The sequence below is a fragment of the Opisthocomus hoazin genome, chromosome 6 (assembly GCF_030867145.1).
Source record: "Opisthocomus hoazin isolate bOpiHoa1 chromosome 6, bOpiHoa1.hap1, whole genome shotgun sequence".
Classification (NCBI taxonomy): domain Eukaryota; kingdom Metazoa; phylum Chordata; class Aves; order Opisthocomiformes; family Opisthocomidae; genus Opisthocomus; species Opisthocomus hoazin.
The window spans coordinates 39,059,638-39,079,478 of record NC_134419.1 but is presented as its reverse complement, the minus strand read 5'-3'; the positions used below and the strand labels follow the sequence as shown (position 1 = coordinate 39,079,478).

At 51.7% G+C, this 19,841-nt stretch overlaps 1 protein-coding gene across 3 annotated transcripts in view; it reads right to left on the bottom strand.

Moving 5' to 3' along the window:
* The window catches only part of PAX2 (paired box 2), an 82,349-nt gene that overhangs the window by 38,557 nt on the left and 23,951 nt on the right, over positions 1-19,841 (bottom strand). For all 3 annotated transcript variants that reach the window (XM_075424151.1, XM_075424149.1, XM_075424150.1), the window contains exons 4-5: positions 11,044-11,129; positions 8,845-8,964 (exon numbers count right to left, since the gene is read on the bottom strand). In XM_075424151.1, coding sequence (XP_075280266.1) covers positions 8,845-8,964; positions 11,044-11,129 — 206 coding nt within the window. The remainder of the gene's footprint in view (positions 1-8,844; positions 8,965-11,043; positions 11,130-19,841) is intronic.

The window sequence follows — 19,841 nt, the reverse complement described above, 5'->3', positions numbered from 1 at the left end:
GATAGCTACGGAGTGGAACATGCTACTTTTAATTTGCAATAACACCACAGCAGAGGGATGTAAGAATGACTGCTTTCCCACCCTCCCTTCTACAACAAGCCGGGCCACATCCTTCCCTTTCCACCTCTACCTCTTTCCACCCCCTCTTCAACCCCTCCTATTTTAAACTGAGTCCAAGGCAACACATTATCTCAACTCCCCCCCCCCCAAACTAATCAAAGGATGAGCTCAGGGAGGGCTCTTTAGAACGGATGCCTCTGCAACCCTCTCCTCTCCTGCAATAATCAGGTGAATTAATGACCCTGAAGTTAAAGTGAGCGCTGATACTCCGGCGTTGTGCAGCGTAGGGGAGAAAGCCTTCATTGTTTTCGAGCAGGAGGCGGGCAGCAGCAAGGGAGATTCATGGATGGAGATTGAATATGCAATTTTCTTTCACCTTGCCAAGAGCTGCCCCTGGGCTGTGCCTGGCCTAAATTTTTTTTTTCCTCTTGCCATCTCTGCCTTATCCGGCCCTCCCACCTCCCTTCCATTCTTTCCAGAAAATTACCTTCAAAATTGATTTCCACTTTTACAAACAAATATAATGGGAACATGAGGGGGAAAAAAAAATCTTGGGCTGTGATGAATTAGGGCTGTCAGGTGCTTCCAAGTCTCCTTTGTTTTTGTTTTACTGCCCGTTAGGTTCTTTGTTTTCCCAGCAACTGGGAACAGTGCCCCTGCCCACGCGGTCCCTGTGGTCCATGGCTACCATCACAGGGTACGTCCACCACCTGATGTCATCACGGCGTTGTCCCTGCTCTCCATCACCATGAAGCAGGCAGCCACTGCCAGCAGCCCGCCCCAGCCCTTCACACCCGGGTGCAGCTGATCTCCCCGTGGAGACCCTGCCCGTCCCACACTGCCGGGGACCCGGCTCCTGCAGCCATGGCACAGGTCTGCTCATTTTCCCCCAACCTGCTTCTCTGCCCCGCTCCTCCTGTTCTCCTTTGCCTTGTTAGCTGACTCTTGATGGAGGTTTCCCAGTCCTCCCTGTCCTGATAGATCAGCCTGGGTAGCAGCATGTCGCCTTGACCCCTGGTCTGCCTCAGTGCCACGTCACCTTGATCCCCTAGCAGCGTTGCCCTTCTGTCTCATTGCCATGTCACTGCACCCCAAAACAGTGTCATCCCTATCTCCCGCTGTCATGGCACCCTGATCCACTCTTACACCAGTCACCAACAACCCTCTAAAATACCATTTGCCTGCACTTTGCCAGCTATCCCTGGTCTCTGTTGCAGCTTATTCTGTCAGCCACTGTGCATGAGTCTGGGATCCTCACAGACCCAGGCCCCACGCTCCCTCTGGCTCCCATACTCTTCACATCCGTGGAGAAACGTAACAGTGACCTCCCTGAATGCGGGCAGACCCAGCGTACACCTCATCTAGAGTGAGCAGGAGGATCCAGGCGAGACGGGCAGCAGCAAAGCCAGGGAGCAGCCTCTGCACCAGCGGGCATGCGAGCAGGCAGAGATGCTGGGAGGAGTTGTAGCTGCCTGCCTCCCGCTGACACACGAGCTGCCACAACCCCTCCCAGGAAAGAGCCAAAAAGTGGAAGGAGAAGACCTAACCACAGACTAAATACCCATAAATGAACAGTCAGCCGAGCACACGGTCAGGGCACTCTCACAAATAAACTTAAAGAAGAGGTCCATGCGTAAGTAAGACTCACAAAACGTAGCCAGTAACGTTTAGAGACACAAGAATGCAGACGGGGACACAAGGAGGTACTAATGCAGGTGCATGTCAGTTGAATGTAATTTCCGAATAACAAGTAACTTACAAAAATATACACACACTAACTAAACCAAAACCTGGAACTGGAATCAATTTCCTTAAATTCACATATACAAAATTAAATAAACAGATACAAACTATTTACATAAATAAACAACCTTCACACAGGTAAGAACAACCGATATATATGTAGGACATACACACAAATATATAACCCCAATGCAAGTACACATCTGTACAAACTATGTACAGAAGTGCACAGCACTAACAGGCTACATATTCATATCCAGCAAAGATACAGTGATATGCCAAGTATGTGACAACACATACACACAGAATATGCATACAAATATACAACATTCATATGTAGGCGCAAAATGTAAATACAAATACCTGGCATGCAGAGAAATACATAGCACTAATGCTGAGCCATACGTGCCCAGGCATCCGCATGATCCACAGTCTGCATCCTCCTACTAGGCAGTGTTATACACGGCTTAACGTACACATTTCCAGATCTCCATAGGCATGCACAGAAATACGGGTCCAACCTGCCACTCAGCCCAGGGCACAAGCACAGATAAGTAGAAACCAGTGATCCTAACACAGAAATACACAGACCAAACAGGCGTGCATTCCTAGAGACACAAGTACGGGCGCAGAGACGCACACAAACGCGGCTGAAGCCAGACCAGCTTGTCTTCAGACAGTGCCAAACCCTGCCAAACCAAGCAGCACTACAGGCTGTAGATGCGGAGCGGTCTGCCCAAACTGCTTTCGGTGATGCAAGCTGTTAACTCTCCCTTTGCTGAAGTCCTCCCGAGCAACGCGTGCCCCCAAACTCGCACGCAGACAGGCACACGCTGCCGTCCCTCTTGCTTACAGCCTGACCTCCGGCGTCGTGGCGCGACGCCCACGTCGCTGACAGTGCTGTGCCGCTCCGCACTGCCAGCTCCCTCGCTCGGTCTCCCCCTCCTTGCTTCCTCCACACACGCTCTCCCTTTGCTGACCATCCTCCTGCAGTCTACGTACAGAGGTGCGGGGTGAGCAGCAGGCGCCTTTCTTACGTCGTCCCAGGAGCTTCAGCAGCCAGAGACCCTCCGGAGGGAGGAGTGGGTGGCTGCGGAGAATAAACTCCCTCTTCAGTGTACATTGGCATCTAGAGTGGGAGGGAGCGTTACCGACACTTGCGTGTACAGGCACAGTGAGCTGGGTGTCCCCTGCGCTGGCTCCAGCCGACGGCCACTGGAGGCCCAGCCACGCTGTGTGACACAGCCGGGAAAGTGGGAGGAGGACGCTGTCAGAGTGCGAAACACTCCAGAACTGCTCACTCCACGGGCCAGCCGCAAACTGCCGGGTGCACGCCCTGCAGCTGTGTGTGAGGGTTCGAATGCGGGGCTGGCACCTGAGGCAGCGTAACTGCACGCGTCCCTGGTGTCATTAAGACTATTGCTGACCTGCAATAAAGCAATCATACAGAACGACGCAGACACCTCAGCTGTGGCGACAAGAAATCACAGCACGCAACACCGCAGGCAGCAGCGCTGCTGTGTCATCTGAAGGGCTCAAAACACGCCGTTGTCTTCAGCAGCACCACGGGCTCAGGAGAACAGGAACACGCCTCGCACCCAGAGAGGAACACACGTCAGGGGCCACGATACGGCCAGGGGAATGGCTCACTCACACTCTTTGCAAATGCACGCAGGCAGCATAGGAAAGCAAACGTATTTCCCCACAGGACAGTCAAGGGCTAGACCTCTCAGCACTAGTACCACAGCCCTGGCGAAGCGTCATCGTACTGCAGATGACAGCGTGAGCACGCTGTGTGTCCTGGAACAACCCCAGTGTGCTGGGGAACAGCACGGTCATACTTCACGCAAGCACACAACTCGACGCAGCGCTGCAGGGACACAGGCGTACCGCCTTCGCTCGCACAGCCGGGTGACAGTCTGTTGTCAGCCGGCACAGTCCATCAGCCGCAGTAACGACTACGTGAACTGCAGTGACGGTACAGCACAGCCTGCACCAGTGCACCAACAGTTACAGCACTGGAACAACCTTACTGCATGCAGACGAACCACCAGAAGTAATTCACAGCCACCTCTGTGAAGACTGTAACGGCCTGGAGCGTGACGGGGCAGCGCAGCAAGCGGTGACACAGTTAATCCCATCGTTAGTGTCACAAACCCACAACCTACAACACGGTAACCACAGCCACGCTGCCTGCCAGCACGGACTGGTGCCACTGACAATGACACAAAGGCATCTGAAATGTCACAGCCACGTCTCCCAGATGATATTGTCGTTGCCACTCTGAACAAGACAAACGGGACCATACTTGCAGTGGCACACCCAGCTGCTGCACCTGTGCTCAGAAACGCAGACCTTCTTCAACACATTGCACATCGCTCCTCGCTGTGCTCCTTTCCACTTAAACACTCGAGTTCAGAATTTCCTCCAAGACAGCCCATGTCCTGCGGCAGTGTCTAAAAAAACAACTTTCATGACGGGGACTGCCGCAGACCTCCCTGCCTCACACTCCACCTGAAGGAGGCATTTCTGCTTTCCCAGCAGGAAAATGAGATCGTGGCCAGGCAGGAAGATCCCCAGGCCGAACGCTGTCAAAACCCTGCCCTGCAGTCCGGGTCCTCCCGTTTGGAATGAGCTAACATTCGTTGGAAAACCCCTCCGGACCTGCCGAAACGCTGGTGACCCTCCGCTGTCCCCCTGCACTGGCGCAGCCCTGCATCGCCTCCTTCGACGCAAGTGGCTCTGTCACCAGAACGGGAGGCGAAGCAAGGAACGGAGGAACTTCGGCCTGCTCCGGTTTGCTGCCCCGTCTCCGCTGGGGACTCCTTCCGCAAGCAGCCCCAAGTATTATTGCCGTTTACAGTAGCAGCCACTCCGTCCCCTCCTCTCCCACAAAACTACTGCTGATATTAGCGCTGATCACAGTAACAAGCCTGTGGGTTTTATTACTACTGATACTAATAATACTGGACACATTCCGCCTGCTCCCGCCAATAACAGGCTGCAGATACGATCCCTGCTAATGCTGATAATACTGGGGGATATTATCTCTGCCATTGTCGGCACTGCAGATATTATTGCCAGTAATGCTGTCAAATACTACAGATATCGTCAGGGACCAAGATTAATAATGCTGAGAATGTTACGGCACCAGCCTCCCTGGAACACGAATCCCAAATGAGAGTTTGGGTCTACAGAGGCATTCTGTCTGGAGCCCGCTGTGGAGAGAAAGAGCTCTTTCTAAGAAGAGTGGGTTTGTAAAGATCCCTGAAGTTTCACCCAGCTGGAGATGCTGTGGTACGCAGGGAACAGTTTGAAATACTGTTTTCGTATTGTCTAATTTGTCTATCCAGCTATCCATCTGTCTGTCTATCCGTCCTTCCCTGTCTCCCCGTCTCTCCCTTCTCTTTATACAGAGCTCAAGTCTGCAAGATGAGTGATGCTGATCCTTTGTTAGTGCCTCTGGGTCACCCCAATTCTCATCCTTTTAGCTATCCATCGGGGGTTATGGAACGACAGAAATATTTGCATATTACTTTTCCCCATGATCCTTCTGGACTTCTCACTGCTGCTCCGTAGTCTGACAGTGACCCTGCCAAGCTTGGCCTGCCATCACAGCGTAGTACAACATTGGGACAGGGAAGAGCCAGGAATTCCTGTCTCCAGCTGCAGCTGGCTACTGCAAGACCCTCAGTGGTCTTGGGGAAGTCATTACATGCTGCAGGGCCACTTCTGCCTCTGGTCGATGGTGGGTGCAGGTGGTGGGGAAGGTCGGAGGGAAATGACAGCGACAGTGGCTGTGCCCACAGACTGCAAGAAATGGTGCACACTGCGCTACACAAGCGGTGGTGACATGGTTTAGCCAAATTATTTTAAAAGTCATAGGAGACCAACTCTCTGCTTCGTCTGATCTGGTCCTGAAGTCAGAGGGTTTACGATCACTGAAACAAAAGGAATACATGGTCTGAACAGGGCCAATCCTGACCGTCCTTCCTAGGCGCTCGCCTGAGGAGGACACACTGAGTTCTGAGGAAGGACGTGTGATCTGACAGTTCCTTGCTGTGGCTAGTGGCCACTCGGAGCCACCTCCCTGCCAGCTCCCTCTTGATCCCACGGTCTCCCCAAGGCCACCCGTGCAGTTGCCACCACCACATTTGGTCAGTGGGGTTTCCCCTCGTCCCCCAACTCCCTGTGAGGGACACAAGTGGCTGTCAGCGCCCACCACTGAGCCCACCTCGTGCATCCGTCTGGCTCCTTCTGTCCAGCTTGGGAGTTCTGCTACATCATCTTGACACATAATTATCTCTCCTCTTCTTAATCATCTGTGCTGCTGCCTAATGCAGGCACCAGCTGCAGCAAGGGGGACCTGGGGGAGGGGGTGTGCTCAGAGAGACTCCTCCGTCTTTCGCCCACCCTGTTCCCCAGCCATCACAGAGGCTGCTAACCAGATTTTCAGAACCGGGGGTTCAGGAGCAGCTTGGTACTGCCCCCCTTTCTGCTGAACTGCGTTCCTCAGAGAGGAATCCTTGCAGCAGAGCTGGTCCAACAGAGCGGAAAGAAGGAGAGAGCAGTGCCGCTCCTCCTGCCTCTTTCCCTGCCGCCTTTAGGGAAGAGCCACCCCCAAAACGCTGGGAAAGCAGAAGAGCATCGGGAGCTCACAAGAGCTTTTCAACGCGAGACTAAACCCTGCGGTTAAAAAACTGCAACAAAACAGTGCTCAAAATCTCTGGGGAGTACTGAGAAGGTGCATACATCCAACGTGAGCGTGAAAGAACTACCTGCACGGGGTTTCCTGCCTGGCCTTCCTCATCCCCATCCCAGCTAGGAGTGACCAGAGCCCTCAGAGCTACAGGGGAGATCACCCAGGAGTGAACACAGGTCACTGGCTGTGCAAAGCCTCCCCTTGGACCCTCCTGGCCGTAGGACCCAGCCCTGCAAAGTGAGCAGGTCTGTCAGCATTTCTTTAGGCCAGTGTGAGCCCAGATAACTCAGCTCCTGGCTCGGGGTCAGCAGCTGGCGGGGGGTCCCACGCGAGGCTCCTCCGGGACAGGATTGCGACGTCTCCCTGCAGCAGCTTTCTGGGATGGCAGGATGAAGGCTGTTCTCATGCAGCTGCCACCTAAAACGCTGAGAGCTGAAGACAAGCAACGTCTCCAGGATTGTCTGGTGCCTTTTTGATTCCTCGTAGGATAAGTGGGCTCTTGGCCAACAGCAAGGAGCTGCAGAGTGGTGCTTGCCCTTTATAAATCAAATCTGGGATGAACTACAGACAGGTGCGGAGAGTTGTTCTTACTGTCAGTGTATCATCGTGAATTGTCACAGTCTTAGATGGCTGCTTGGCTGTTACTGTGTTTGACTGTACTGCTCAAGGAAAGCTCAGGTTCTGAGGCTGGAAGCGGCAGTATGGCTGCATCTAAAGTGGGATGATCCTTCCAGGTATTTGGAAAGAATAGCTGCTGAAGCCAGTCTGAACTGCTTCATCGCAAAATGAGATATGGAGGCACCATGCTGAGAGCTGGTGATCACCACGCTAGACTGAGGACGAGGGTTCACAAAAACCCCAAATAACTGCCAAGAGATTTGCACAACTGTTAGAGAAACTTATCACTCAGTTTGAAACGTCACTATTTCCCGTATACATAATGATGGGAGATGCTGGAGGGGTTTGCAAGGTTTGCGGTCTCTTATTCCTGACATTTTTTGACTTTGAGGCATTGGCTCAGCCCTTCTTCCATGGCTGCACTTTTCTCTTAGCTGGGCCCTGCTGCCATCTAGCTGGGAAATGGATCTTCCTCTGGGCCTGATCCAATTTCCAACGCATTGGCAAAAATCCTCCCATTTGCTTTAATAGCAGCTGGATTGGGACCTTGCGTCTGGTTTTACTTTGTGTTACGGAGGACGGGGTCACGATGACTGCTGTTTTTTCTTGGGATTATTGTGTTTATCGGGATCAAAACCTTACAGATGTGTACCTCACCAGAACCCATGTGAGAAAACCACTAGCGAAACCCCAGAATGCAACGTCGCTCTCAGGAGAGCTTTCTGTCCCCCCACGTATCGCAGAGAACCCGCGCGTTCTCCAGCACCGCGCAGCCCTGGGGCTGCAGTGCACGCAGCATGGCGAGCCACCGGCACTGCTCAGAGGTGTCCCCGCGCAGCAGGCAGCAGTGCAAAGCAACGCCCCGAAGGCAGGGCTGAACTGGACGCGCTGGTCAGGCACTACTAGAACAGTTCACCTCCTGGCCCTCAGTTTTTGAATGCATCAAATTAAAAGAGCAAGAATTAAGAAAAAAAGTTTACAAAGCCACCATAAGAGCACCAAGACCGTACCCGCCCCTCCGGACTAGACCCAAGGCTCCAGCTTCTGGCTCATTTCAGGGTTCACTTTGCCCTGAGTCCTTCCCAGCAGGTAGGAAGGAAAAGGAGATAGATAGCTCAATCCTAATTCCCTGGAGCCCTAGCGAAATGCTTAGCTAACATCTGAGGGATCACAGCGCTTGGAAGACCTCCTGTTCTGCTTTCAGACTGTTGCGAGCACGGCAGTTCTTATGTGGTAGATGCTACCCACCGGGCCCTCATGATGGCCAGCTAACGTAGCTCACGGCACGTCACAAGGCAGGAACTTGTTTGCAAGGGGAAGGAAAGGTGACTCCTGCATTGCTGGTGCTTCTCCGAGATGGCATTTTGTTTGAAAACAAGAGAGTCAGGGAAACTGTGTCTACCCACAGTTCAAAGTCTGGGCACCTGCTGGCACCTGGGGAGTTCAGTTCCAGCCGTTTCCAGCAGTGAATGAACCTGGGATCAGCTCCAGCAATGGAGACGGCTCTCTGCCTGCCGAGCAGATGTCTGGAGACACAGCCTGTCGTGACAGGGCCTTGGAAGAGGAGCATTCCAAGCCAGCAGGGCAGTGGCGGGGAACTGGTCTCTGTTGCTAAAACTGATCTAGCCCCTGGAGCAGCTGCAAACCTTGGCCTGAAATTGGAGCCTGTACATGGGGACAAAGAATATAAAAGGGAGGATGAGCTTCTCCCCTCCCCCTACCTTCATCACGTTTCCTCTTCTCGCCATTCGACCGAGGAATCCCCAGGATCCCGTTAATGGAGTAAGAGCCCACTGGATCATTGGAGGCACTGGAGACGGGAGGGGATGCTGTGCTGGGCACTGGACAAAAGGAAAAGGGAGAAAGGGCCATGAGGAGAGCAGCGCAGCACGCAGGGACCCCCTAGCTCAAAGCTACACGTGGCACCGGCCTCACAGGAGAGCCTGGGCACTGCGCAGGCTCCCGGTCCCTCACACTGCAGGACTCATACTCGCTCTGCTGCTGACGTTGCTGCATCCCAGCTATGCCAGTCTGTTCCTATACCACAGCTCCACAGCCTTCCAGTACAGGGCCATTAATAACAAGCACGCGTATTCCATCAAGAAGCTAAAGCTTGTTGTCATATCCCAGTTCGGAGCAGGCTTCCCAGTGCATGCCACGCTAACGGGGTGCAATGCTGCACAGGCCACATTCTCTAGTGGCTTCCTAGCCCACCCGTATTTTGCCAGATTACTTCCTCTCAGCATTTCTCCACCAGCAGCGCACATGTTCCGCCTTAGCCAGACAAGCCTCTTACATGTCCACCCAAAACACTCACTGAAAAATTACCATCTTAGCATAGCTTAGAAGCACTTCAGTGCTGGGTCCATAAATTCAGTTGCCTGCTAGAACACGCAGTGAGTCGGTGATACGTACTCCAACCAGATTAACAAAACCCTTCCTGTTGCACTGACCAGTGTCAACAGACAGACTCCTTTTGCCACTCAGGGCTGTCCAAGATCGCTCATGAGTTTCCAACAGATCAGAAATGACAAGTCATCCAGATTAGAAATGATCACTTCATGATAATCAAGGCTTTAGAGTATACAACAAGCAGAGCTATATATCCAGCAGGCATGCCCGTTATGTCTCAGCATGTCCCAGTAGTGGGGAGGATACCCCAGTTCTCTTGTAGGCCACTACCCATCACTCAGCTCATGAAGCACTGACCTGAAGCAATCGACACCTCCAATACAAGCCTTCCAGGATGGAGCAGAACCTGTCAAGACTGTCCGATATAGACCCACATGTCCCAGTACATCCCAGAGCAACGAGAGACTCCAGTAGCAGCACACACGATCACTGTTCCAGCTCGGCCGATGCATTCCCTAGACATTGCACTACTTTTCCAAGAAGGAATAATATCTGCCAACTCCATCTGTTGTGGTCAGTGATTCCCAGCCCAGTGAGCAAGTCCAGCCTAAAAGGGCATCCAGAAACGCTCTTCCATACTGGCCCATTAATTTCATTGTGCTCCTGAACACAGTTCGTGTGCAGGATTAGATCTGCCGGCTCTGTCCCATGTAGACCAGCACCTTCCAGTAAACCGTCCTATAGCAGCTGATTCTCAGTAACTGACAGTATCCAAGACAGTGACTTAGGCCACAAATAAGCCGCTGCATTTCACAGTATCCCACAACACTGCATGCTTTTTCCTGCTCTGAATTGTTACTCGATAAAGCTGTGCTAGCAACAGCAGACCATACAGCTGACAGAGGCATCAGTGAAAAGTACCTCCCCACACATCCACCACAGCACCTTTAAACACAACAGACTAGGAGACGTCTGGTCACTTTATGACAGCCTCCATCTTCTGCTCACCTTGATAAGCCCATCTCCCCCAGCGGAAAATGCGTTTTGTCAATGAAATACACCCATAGGATACCTGACTGCAGAGCTAGGACAATGAAGAACTCGGTTGTGAGGCATCAGGAATACCTTACCCTGGTCTGTGTATTACTAGCTCTAAGAAATGGACTAGTTCCAGCAAAGGGAGAGAAGAGAAACTGGGAGAGAGGGGGGAAAACAGAGTCAGAGTAAGGAGGAGACAAAAGGTGAAGACTGGTGCTTAGACAGGATAGCGGCAAATACTTCTCTCTAGGGAGGTGAAGGAGAAAGCGTGAACGTGAAATGGATGTTAAGGCAGAATCGCTCTGGGCAAACTCCTACCTCGGGCTGGATTCTCTGCCATGATTCCCTTCTCTGCAGTGCAATGAGGGAAAAGAAGAACAGAAACCTCTGATGTCCACTGAGGTTTCTTTCCCCCACCCCCTCCTCCCTTTTGCTCTGCTTAGCATCTGCTTGTCAGACTTTGTTCCTCAACTATGCTTCATCCTCATTTCCACTCCTCCTGCCAGCATGCCTCATGCCAGTCTTCTTACCGATAGTATGTCCTGGTGCCGTCACGCCCGTCCCGCTCCCGTCTGGGGTTGGGTGAAAAGGTTGCTGAACTTTGGTTCTGATGATCCTGGAAGAGAGCAAAGCATGTTCAGAACTCAACTGCAACTTCTCTGTGCCTTCGCATACCCACGACCCCGGCTACCAGAACCCCAAGCCCGAGCTGAGCTCTGGGTGCCGCAGAGTGCCTTCATTCTACCGCTTTATTGGCCCCGTTCCCAGAGAACTGCGCTAGCTCTGCTCTCTCATCTTCTTCCGAAACGTGGATGTTCACTGTGTGACTGTGGTGCTCAGTGAATGAGCTAGGATCATGGCCTCAAGTTGCACCAGGGCAGGTTTAGATTGGATATTCGGAAAAATTTCTTCACTGAAAGAGTGGTCAGGCACTGGGACAGGCTGCCCAGGGCAGTGGGGGAGTCACCATCCCTGGAGGGGTTCAAAAACCATGCGGATGTGGCACCTGGGGACATGGTTTAGCAGGCGTGGGGGTGTTGGGTTGGCAGTTTGGCTTGATGATCTTAGAAGTCTTGTCCAACCCTAATAATTTTGTGATTCTATGATTCTATATCTCCTGTGTGTTAGCAACTGCATTGTCATTTATGGTCGGATCTGCCAGCATGCCCACAAGGCAGTCTTTGCAGCTAACAGAGCCACTGCTGGATTTACAAATGGTGTAGACTTAATTTTGTTGTATACCTAAAAAATGCCTTTCTGGCATAGCACTGAACACTGTGAACGGAGGGAAGGCTTGCCCAAAGCCCTCGCCCTTCATAAAGGGGAAGGTGGGAGCAGAAGGCATCTGTAGGAGCTGACAATGGGATACAGATCACCAGGAAAAAGAAGCTCCAGCAAAGAGGGCAAAAATCGGTGTTTATCAGGTGGTGAATGAACGCAGCATGGGAACTCAAAAAGATGTCTCAGGGAATGCCACAAAGCTCATAATGCAGCTCAGAATGAAAATAAACTGAGCTCTAATTGTCAGTGCTCCGTTTCTTGTTACACGCAATCTGTCACCTCTAGGTCACTGGTTTAAACCCAGCTGAGGTCAGTGGTTAAAGAAAGTCACTCGCACCTGGTCCTGGGCTGGGAAGGTCCCTGTCCACCGGCAGACGCTGGGTACCTGTGCCTCGGGAGCGCCAGTCTCACTGACACCATGACCCATGGAGGCTGTGGAGACCACACTCCTTCCTGAGACTAAAACCAGCGTCTCCAGTTAGGGTGAAGGCTGCAGATGCTCTTCAGCCTGACTTTCTGGCGCTCTGAGCCCTGTGTTGATTAGCTTTAACTTCTCCCCAAAAACCTCTCCAGAAAGTGAAAGCAAACAACGCGTTCTCCCTGCCCACCCTAGAGCCTCCCTGAAGGATTCGTTCTGAAGCTTGGCAAAACTTCAAAGAGCAGAAGTGGGGCTTGTGGGGAGTATGGCGTGGATGGAGATAGAGGCGCTGAGAGGGCATCTGTAAAAAAGCACAGCTCCTGAGAGTGAAACGTTCGTAGGAAAGAAGGGTATTTCAGAGCGTATCACCGCAGTGTGTTAGGAAACTCCGACACACACAGGACAAAGCCTGGGCAGGAGCTGGAGTGGCAGAGAGGCTGCCTGGGACATAGCCGGAGGGAGGGAATGTCGCGGTTCTGGCCGGGGATGGAGATGCAGATCCTCAGCCCACGCGGGTCAGTGGCACCGGGGCCCTAGCCCGTAGCTGCTGAGGACCCGTGCAGCGGGTGCCTGAGGGCCTCTGGGCCAGGTTCCGAGGTCAGGCTGGTTCGCACTAGATGAGGAGCTGACCTGAGAAGTCTGTGCTAGGGCAAATAATATAACTTTTTTCTTGTTTTGTGTTTTTTTCCTTTCTTTTCTCTTCTCTCACATTCCCCCTAAAACCCCCTGAAGTGCCACTCTGGTTGTGTGAGTTTATTGATTTCCCCCAGCCCAGAGAAACAGAAAGAGGGGATGGGGTGCAGGCGAAGGGATGGAAATAGAAAGCTATAAATTATTTGTGACAGGAAAGCAATAGTGCCAGAGTGCTGAGCACAAGTCCCGTGTCACTATTAGATTCCTTTTAGCCTGATGACACTGTAAAAGAGGTTAAGTGTCTGATGGAATCGTACACCTTGGGGGCAGGGGCAGTCCAGGAGCAGAACAAGCCACAGAGAGCGGGTATATCAATTCTCCAGGCCAATAATATTCCCCTCATTGATCGCAACACAAAGTTCAAAAATCTCATTATAGCCAGGCAGACCTGGAACTTTTTAAAAATCAATAGAGTGATATAATGTATGTATACTTTGTATAAATGTATCTATCCATCCATCCATCTGTCCGTCTACCCAAAATCTGCCTGAGGGTGTTTAAGTTACCCTACACATTATACTGCGTTACGTTCTGTTGTAGCATAGCATGGTGAACGGATTAGATTTCCCCTGCAGCCTTGGATGACGCACTGTAAAACGTCCAGTTAGCACTGAGGTGACATCAGATGGCTCCATTCATACTGAGATATGACATCAGCCTCGCCATTCGTACTGGGCGGTGGCAGCGGGCAGCTCAGCTGCTGCTGAGGGGAACCATAAGATGAGCTTAATTATACTGAGATGGCCGACCAGGCTGTGCTGAGTCACGCTGCATGGAAATTGCAAAGTTTTGAAAAGCCATTTAGAGTAAAACCAGCCTGTGAAACGACGGTGGTGTAAAAAGCCTGTCCATAACGCTTCAAAAACCCAGGCAGGGGACGAAGAGGAAGGTTCAGTTTCCTTCCCGGTTCAGTTCGTGGTCTCTCGGCTGAGAATGCCAGTTAGTGCCAGTTGTGACTGTGTTTGCTGAGATGTGTCCGTCAGGAACTGGAACGAGACTCACCAGCTCATTTCACCAAGTAGCCGTCAGCTGGTAATGATTTTCGGTCACTGCCAACCAGGGCCAGATCTCAGCTAGTGACCCAGAGGTGAAAGGCTCTGTTCAGAAACGTCCCCCTCCTAAGAATGAAACTGGTTTTATGTCAAGAGGAAGCGTCTGGAAAGAGGGAGCCAAGGCGAGCAGTTCTGGCTGTGCAACCTCCAGTGGCTTGGGTTAAACAATTCTTGGCATCAAACGCACAGCAAACCGAACGAGGTCGCAGGTAGAAGGTATTTCCCATGGCCAGAAGAAGAGGCAGGTCATGAGGAGGCTCTCCCCAGCAGCGCTCCTGTGTCCTACCACCGGACTCTGGCGTGGTAAGGAAAGGGGAGCGCTTTCAGGCCCCTGACGCTCAGCACGGCAGACAGCAGTGCCGCCCCAGGCCGATTCGTTTAGGGGCAGTGACAAACAGCGGGACAGCCAGGCATCACTGCTGCCGCTCTGAGAGGCTTCGAGGGAGCAGGTCCTACATGAGACCACCTACTGAAACAGCAGGGGAGAGATGAGCAGAGCTGACCTGGTCTAATGCTGTCTTTAGACTCTGGGATTGCTGAACGCTTCTCGCCCTCACCAGAGCCTGAATGCGCACTAAGCCAGCTCTGCTGCCTCAAACCTGGGATTTCTGGATTACTGCTGTGCATGAGGGAGAAAATCCTTGATCACCCCTTGCTGCCTTTGCTGGCTTGTTCTTGCCTCTAGACACCGGAGAAAGACAAGACGCTTCCTCAGCCCTTCCCAAAAGCAGAAGGCACAGAAATCCTGGCACGCCAGTCAGCAGTGCTGATTTCCTGAAGTAAATGCCGATATTTTCAAATGCCTTTCTTCTCTCCAAAGAAATTGTCACTTTGGACTAAATTCATCCCTGCTCTAATTCCATCACAGTCAGTGACTCCAATAACAGCATTTGTGTTTAATTAGGGGCATAAACTGGTACTTACTGTAAATACCCATTTTTCATTTTCCAGTGGGAGGTTTTTGCATGAGTTGTCTACTTTGAGTTTTGGAGAATATACGCCGATGCAATACGTAACCTTCTGAAGTTTCAGCAACAGGACATTTATAGATCTTTGATTGCAGTAAAACAACTGAACTTCATTTCACGAGCTGAATTTAATATGTGATATTATCTTAAGTAATGGCACATAGTGTCATTACAGTACATAGTATCTTACTGTGAATTATACATCCATTCCTGGAATTCATGAGTTACCGTAGTTGGCTTGTAGTAACCCTTTTCTAGAGTTAACACCGCGTACAGCTCCAGCTGAAACCAACTGCCTGTTTCTAAATGCCTCTGACTTTCTTAAACGTTCGGCATTAGATCATGAATTTCCAATGTCTGATTTCTGTTTCGTTACTTTCAGCAGTTTTAATGCAATTCCTTTTGCTGATTCTGTATACAGATGGACAGACAAAAATCATCTCTCCCACTAAGACAACTGTAACAAGCTCTAATCAAATTTGGTCAAGAATGTAGAAGGAAATATTAGAAGTTAAAATTAGCTGAGCCATAGTCCTTTCCGAGAAGCAGAACTTTTTTTTCACTCCTTGTAAATAAGGAAGTAAAAAATCACTTCTCAACCTGTCCAGAAGTTATTTGCTAAAAGAATGACAGATCACAGGAAATGTCCCTCTCTCCTCTGACATTTCTATCCAAACTCTCTTACAGCCTGACGTACGCCGTGGTTTCTCCTCTCTTACTGTTGCTGGCAGAGTCTTTAGACAGCATCTCAATTAAAAACATCATACTAGGGCTGATCAGAGGGAGATGAGGTAGGCCTGAATCATCTGGAGTCCCAGCCTAGCAGGTTTTCTAGTCCTGGAAGAACAGAGTGCGGTCATGCTAAGGGAAAGAGTGGTGCGTCCTGCTGCCCCAAGGAGACCCCGCCAGATTTCAGAAGGCACCGGGATCCGCACTTTGAGCATATTCCTTTGTCATGGATTATTTTTCAGAGTGGAAGGATACACTCAGCAGAGCTCCAAACTCCTTGTAATTGTTTTGGAGTATTCATATTTTAAATGCTCCATATTAGAAGCACATTACAAGACCCCAGGGTGTGCATTACTGGGCAATTAAAGCGGTTCTTGGAAGGCTAACATTGTGAAGCTCCAGCCTTTTCTCTGCAGCGTGTCCAAGGGCGGCTGTGATGGCCAAGGAACGCACACCCCGCTGCGCCACGCTGCTTAATTAGCGCGGGGCCGTGCCGGCGGCGGGGACAGGGCCGGCTGCGGGGGACGTGGTGCAGGGCTACGGGAGGCAGCGATGCCTTCTCTGCCACAGACCACGTCCTGCAAAAGGGCTCGCGACCGTCCTGGTGACGCTGGCGTCGGAGCATGCCTGAGGAGACAAGGGAGAGCTCGGGGTGGGACGAGGTGGCTTTGGGCGCCTTGGTGGCAGCCCCCATGGAGCCAACAACATCCCCGCTGCAGACCAGCGCTGCAGGGGCATGAAGAGCTCGGAACACGGCTTCGGTTCGAACAGCAGTCGCGTGTTCCTGTGCGTGGGTCGAGACGCAGCTGAGCCCACAGCCGAGCAAAAGAAGAGGGGGAGAAACAGTCTGGTCTGCACAAAGTTCGAAATGGAAAGCAAGCTCCATAGCACGGTGAGGAAAAACAACCACGGGATTTGGGGGTGAAGGAAGAGAAATAGAAAGTCTGATTGTTAGAGCCTAATCCGGCTGAGGGAAAGGGCTCCAGCTGCTTGCTCCATCACAGACCTCTCATCGAGAGTTTGGACAAATGGCGTTGCTCTCTGTGCTCTGTTTCCTGCCTGAAGTGCGAAGCTGGGAGCGTCGCCGTGCCGCCTGGAGCACAGGGAGGACAGCGGGAAGCAGCCGCGGAGGGCGCAGGCTCTCTCCTAACAGGGGCCACCTAAGTGCTTCAGCGAGCTGCAGCACAGTGCTGGCCTCGCTCCCCGGCTTGAAGCAGAAGTGACACGTACCCCGCTGACAGCGGCTGCACGAGAGGGGATGTAGGCGAAGGCACCCGGAAACGCATTTCAGCTGCACTGGCTGTGGTGGTCGCGTTTGCATTCGCAGCAGCAGATGCAGTGGGAAAGATCAGAGCTGCAGCTGCCCCCCAAAAGCCAACAGCAGAATTTCCATTAGGATGGGGGGCAGGCAGTAGCTTCTCCTACTGCTCTCAAAATCTACCGCAACCGTTGCAGCCCTCGGAACAACAGCTGACGTTGGCAGGAGCAGCAGACTCGGCTCCCTTGCTTGCTGGCCTGAGGCTCTGGCGCTCCCTGCCAAGACAGCAGAATGCCTTCAAACCCTGCCATATTCAGGGGCCACAAGCAATATTCACACTTTCAAACGCTCTCCTGTCACAAAAATTGCAATTTCTTCTCCCTACCTTTTGGAAAGGGAGAGAGAAGAAGGGTGGTCATGTACTACGTTAGTATATAACCCCAAGTATGACAGATTAATTAGATTGATTAGATAGATATATTGGTAGCCCTAAAAGGTGCCTGAAGAGGGATTATCTGTTTTCCTGAAGGTTCCAAATAGATGGGAGGTTGAAGTGGAGATGCCTTACATATTTCAAAACACCATCCCAGCCCACCCTGAGATTTGAGTCCCTATCTGCTGTTAATCTGTGGGGGTCCGTCAACTGCACGGAGCTGCGCTGCCGCCGTGCCTGAAGACACGAGGAAAGAGGTGCCGCTTCGTTCCGCGTTGGCCCGCTCACTCCAAACACCAGAGAAAGCCCGGTCCTGCCCTCTTCGCGCACTGCCTATCTGGCTGCACTCTGCGGAGAGGCAGCGTTCGTAGCAGCAGCTTTACTGTCTAAAGGGCTTAGAGAGGAGCTAGGATATTTTTTGTTGTTTTAAATCAGTGACCCATGATGACACCATATGGTTTTATTTCATTTAATTTGAGCAGAGCATTAACGTTCAGCTTCTAGCAGATCTCTGCCCATTCCAGTTCTGCTGTGCTGCACGGTACAAGTCCAGACATAAGGAAGAGGGGTGGAAGCAAAGAAAGGTGAAGATGCCTGCCTTCTGGGGGCGGGGGGGGAGATCTGCCAGGCAGGGGGTCGGCCTGCCAGCGCGTTCTGCTGAGCAGCGACACACAACTTCATGCCGCGGGTCCTGACGGGGTTGACAGAGGTCAGCCCCATGCGTACAGGGTGCCTGGGCTGACCTCCCAGAATAAATCACTGCACGGGAATGTAGGAAACATTTTCCCATTCGCCCAAGCGGATTTGCGTGAGGGTGCAAAACCCACCTGGGAACAGAAGGTGTGCTTGAGTAGTCACTGTGGTGGGCAACGCCGCGGCTGCAGAGCCGTCAGGACCCGGGCTGGCTGCCTTAAAGCTGTCTAAAGAGTATCTACACGAGCTGCAGTCAGGCAGTGACTGCAGCATAGAAATGTCCTCAGGCAGGTGTTTCTACTTTTATTACACTCAGTTCGCATTTGGAAGGCTTTCTCTGCAGTCAGGAAAGCCAGAAATTCATTAAAATCCAAACATCTAGAAGATGTCATACAGTTTACAAAATACTGGAAGCAAACTTGATCCTGGGTGTAGATCTTTGACATTCCAGGTTTAAGGTGAATTAGGGGAATATTAAAGGACAAAAAGGGTTCTGCTGCTCTTGGCCATAGAAACACAGGCCTGGGAGGAACCACCTGGGTCATCAAGTCCAAATTCTAGTATCTTAGGCAACCATGGAGGAGATGTTCAACTCGCAGCACCCACGAGAGTATCCATCCCAGCAGCTACAGACCGACTGCTCCCCTCAGCAAACTCATAATCTCTGCAACAAAAGACCGAAAGCTTCAAAACCGACTAGCCACAGGAGGAGAGCAGGAGAGGAGCATTGCCGGCAGCTAGGCGCCCTTCACCAGCAAGAGATTTCTGCCGTGAAAATGCCCAGAAATTTTTGAGCTCTTAGGAATTGATAATTTTCTGGGAGCACAGCTACACTGCAATGACCGCAGGTCTAAGCGATGCGTTCTGTTAGCTCCAGACCGGCTGGTGAGGATCCTGCTGCAGCAGCACGGAGCTGGTGCGGGGTCCAGCCCCAGGAGTTGCCGGCACGCCGGTGACGGCCACGCAGCACAGGCCGGAGCTGCCGAACAGCAGCTGTGCCAGCAGGCCAGTGAAGAAGACCCAGAGAAACACATGGGCTTGCCAAGGTTAAATATCTTAATCTGGAGCAGGGGAACTTTTAATTGAAAGCTTTGCTTTGAGCCCGTTTCCAGTTATTAAAATTCAGGAGCCTGTGCTGAATTCCTTGTGGACATTCGTTTTGATTAACGGAAGACATGCGTATGCTAGGAAAGGAGTCTTGAACTGGGAGGGATCGGATAAATGCAGATAACATTCTCAGCTCTCTTGCAAGTTATGCCATACCTGCTATTTTGTGTAAAACCTCAGATCTTGAAGATAAGCAACTATTTCAGCTTTCATTTAATACCAAGGTATCTCTGGCTTTCATGGCTGCAGACACCACACCAGGTGGAAGCAGGACCTGGCTGCTTCCCAAGGAGCCAAACAGGAGGCGAAGGAAAGAAACGCCAGCACGTTCTTCTGCACAGCCTTGCGAATTGTCTGCCCGTCTCTGGGTTTTGGAGGGTATGGACTCTGGACTGAGTGACTATGGGGCCTGGCAGCACTGCGTGTCAGCCGTCTGTTACCTCTGCGCGCTGCAGAGAGCCGCACTGCGGATGGCTAAGCCAGCGGCTCCCACTCCGGGGGCGTCACTGTGTGCCCCCCGTGTGTCTGTCAGAACTGGTGAGAGCTTCATAGTGGACCCCTTCCCAGTAGAAGGTGTTTGCCCAAAATCAGAACAAAAAAAAACAGTGCTGGGAACACGTCAGTTCAGATCTAATGTTATTTTTACCTTGGGTTTTAAAGAAATGAACAGTTTTGAGAAGAATTTAAGCCTTATCA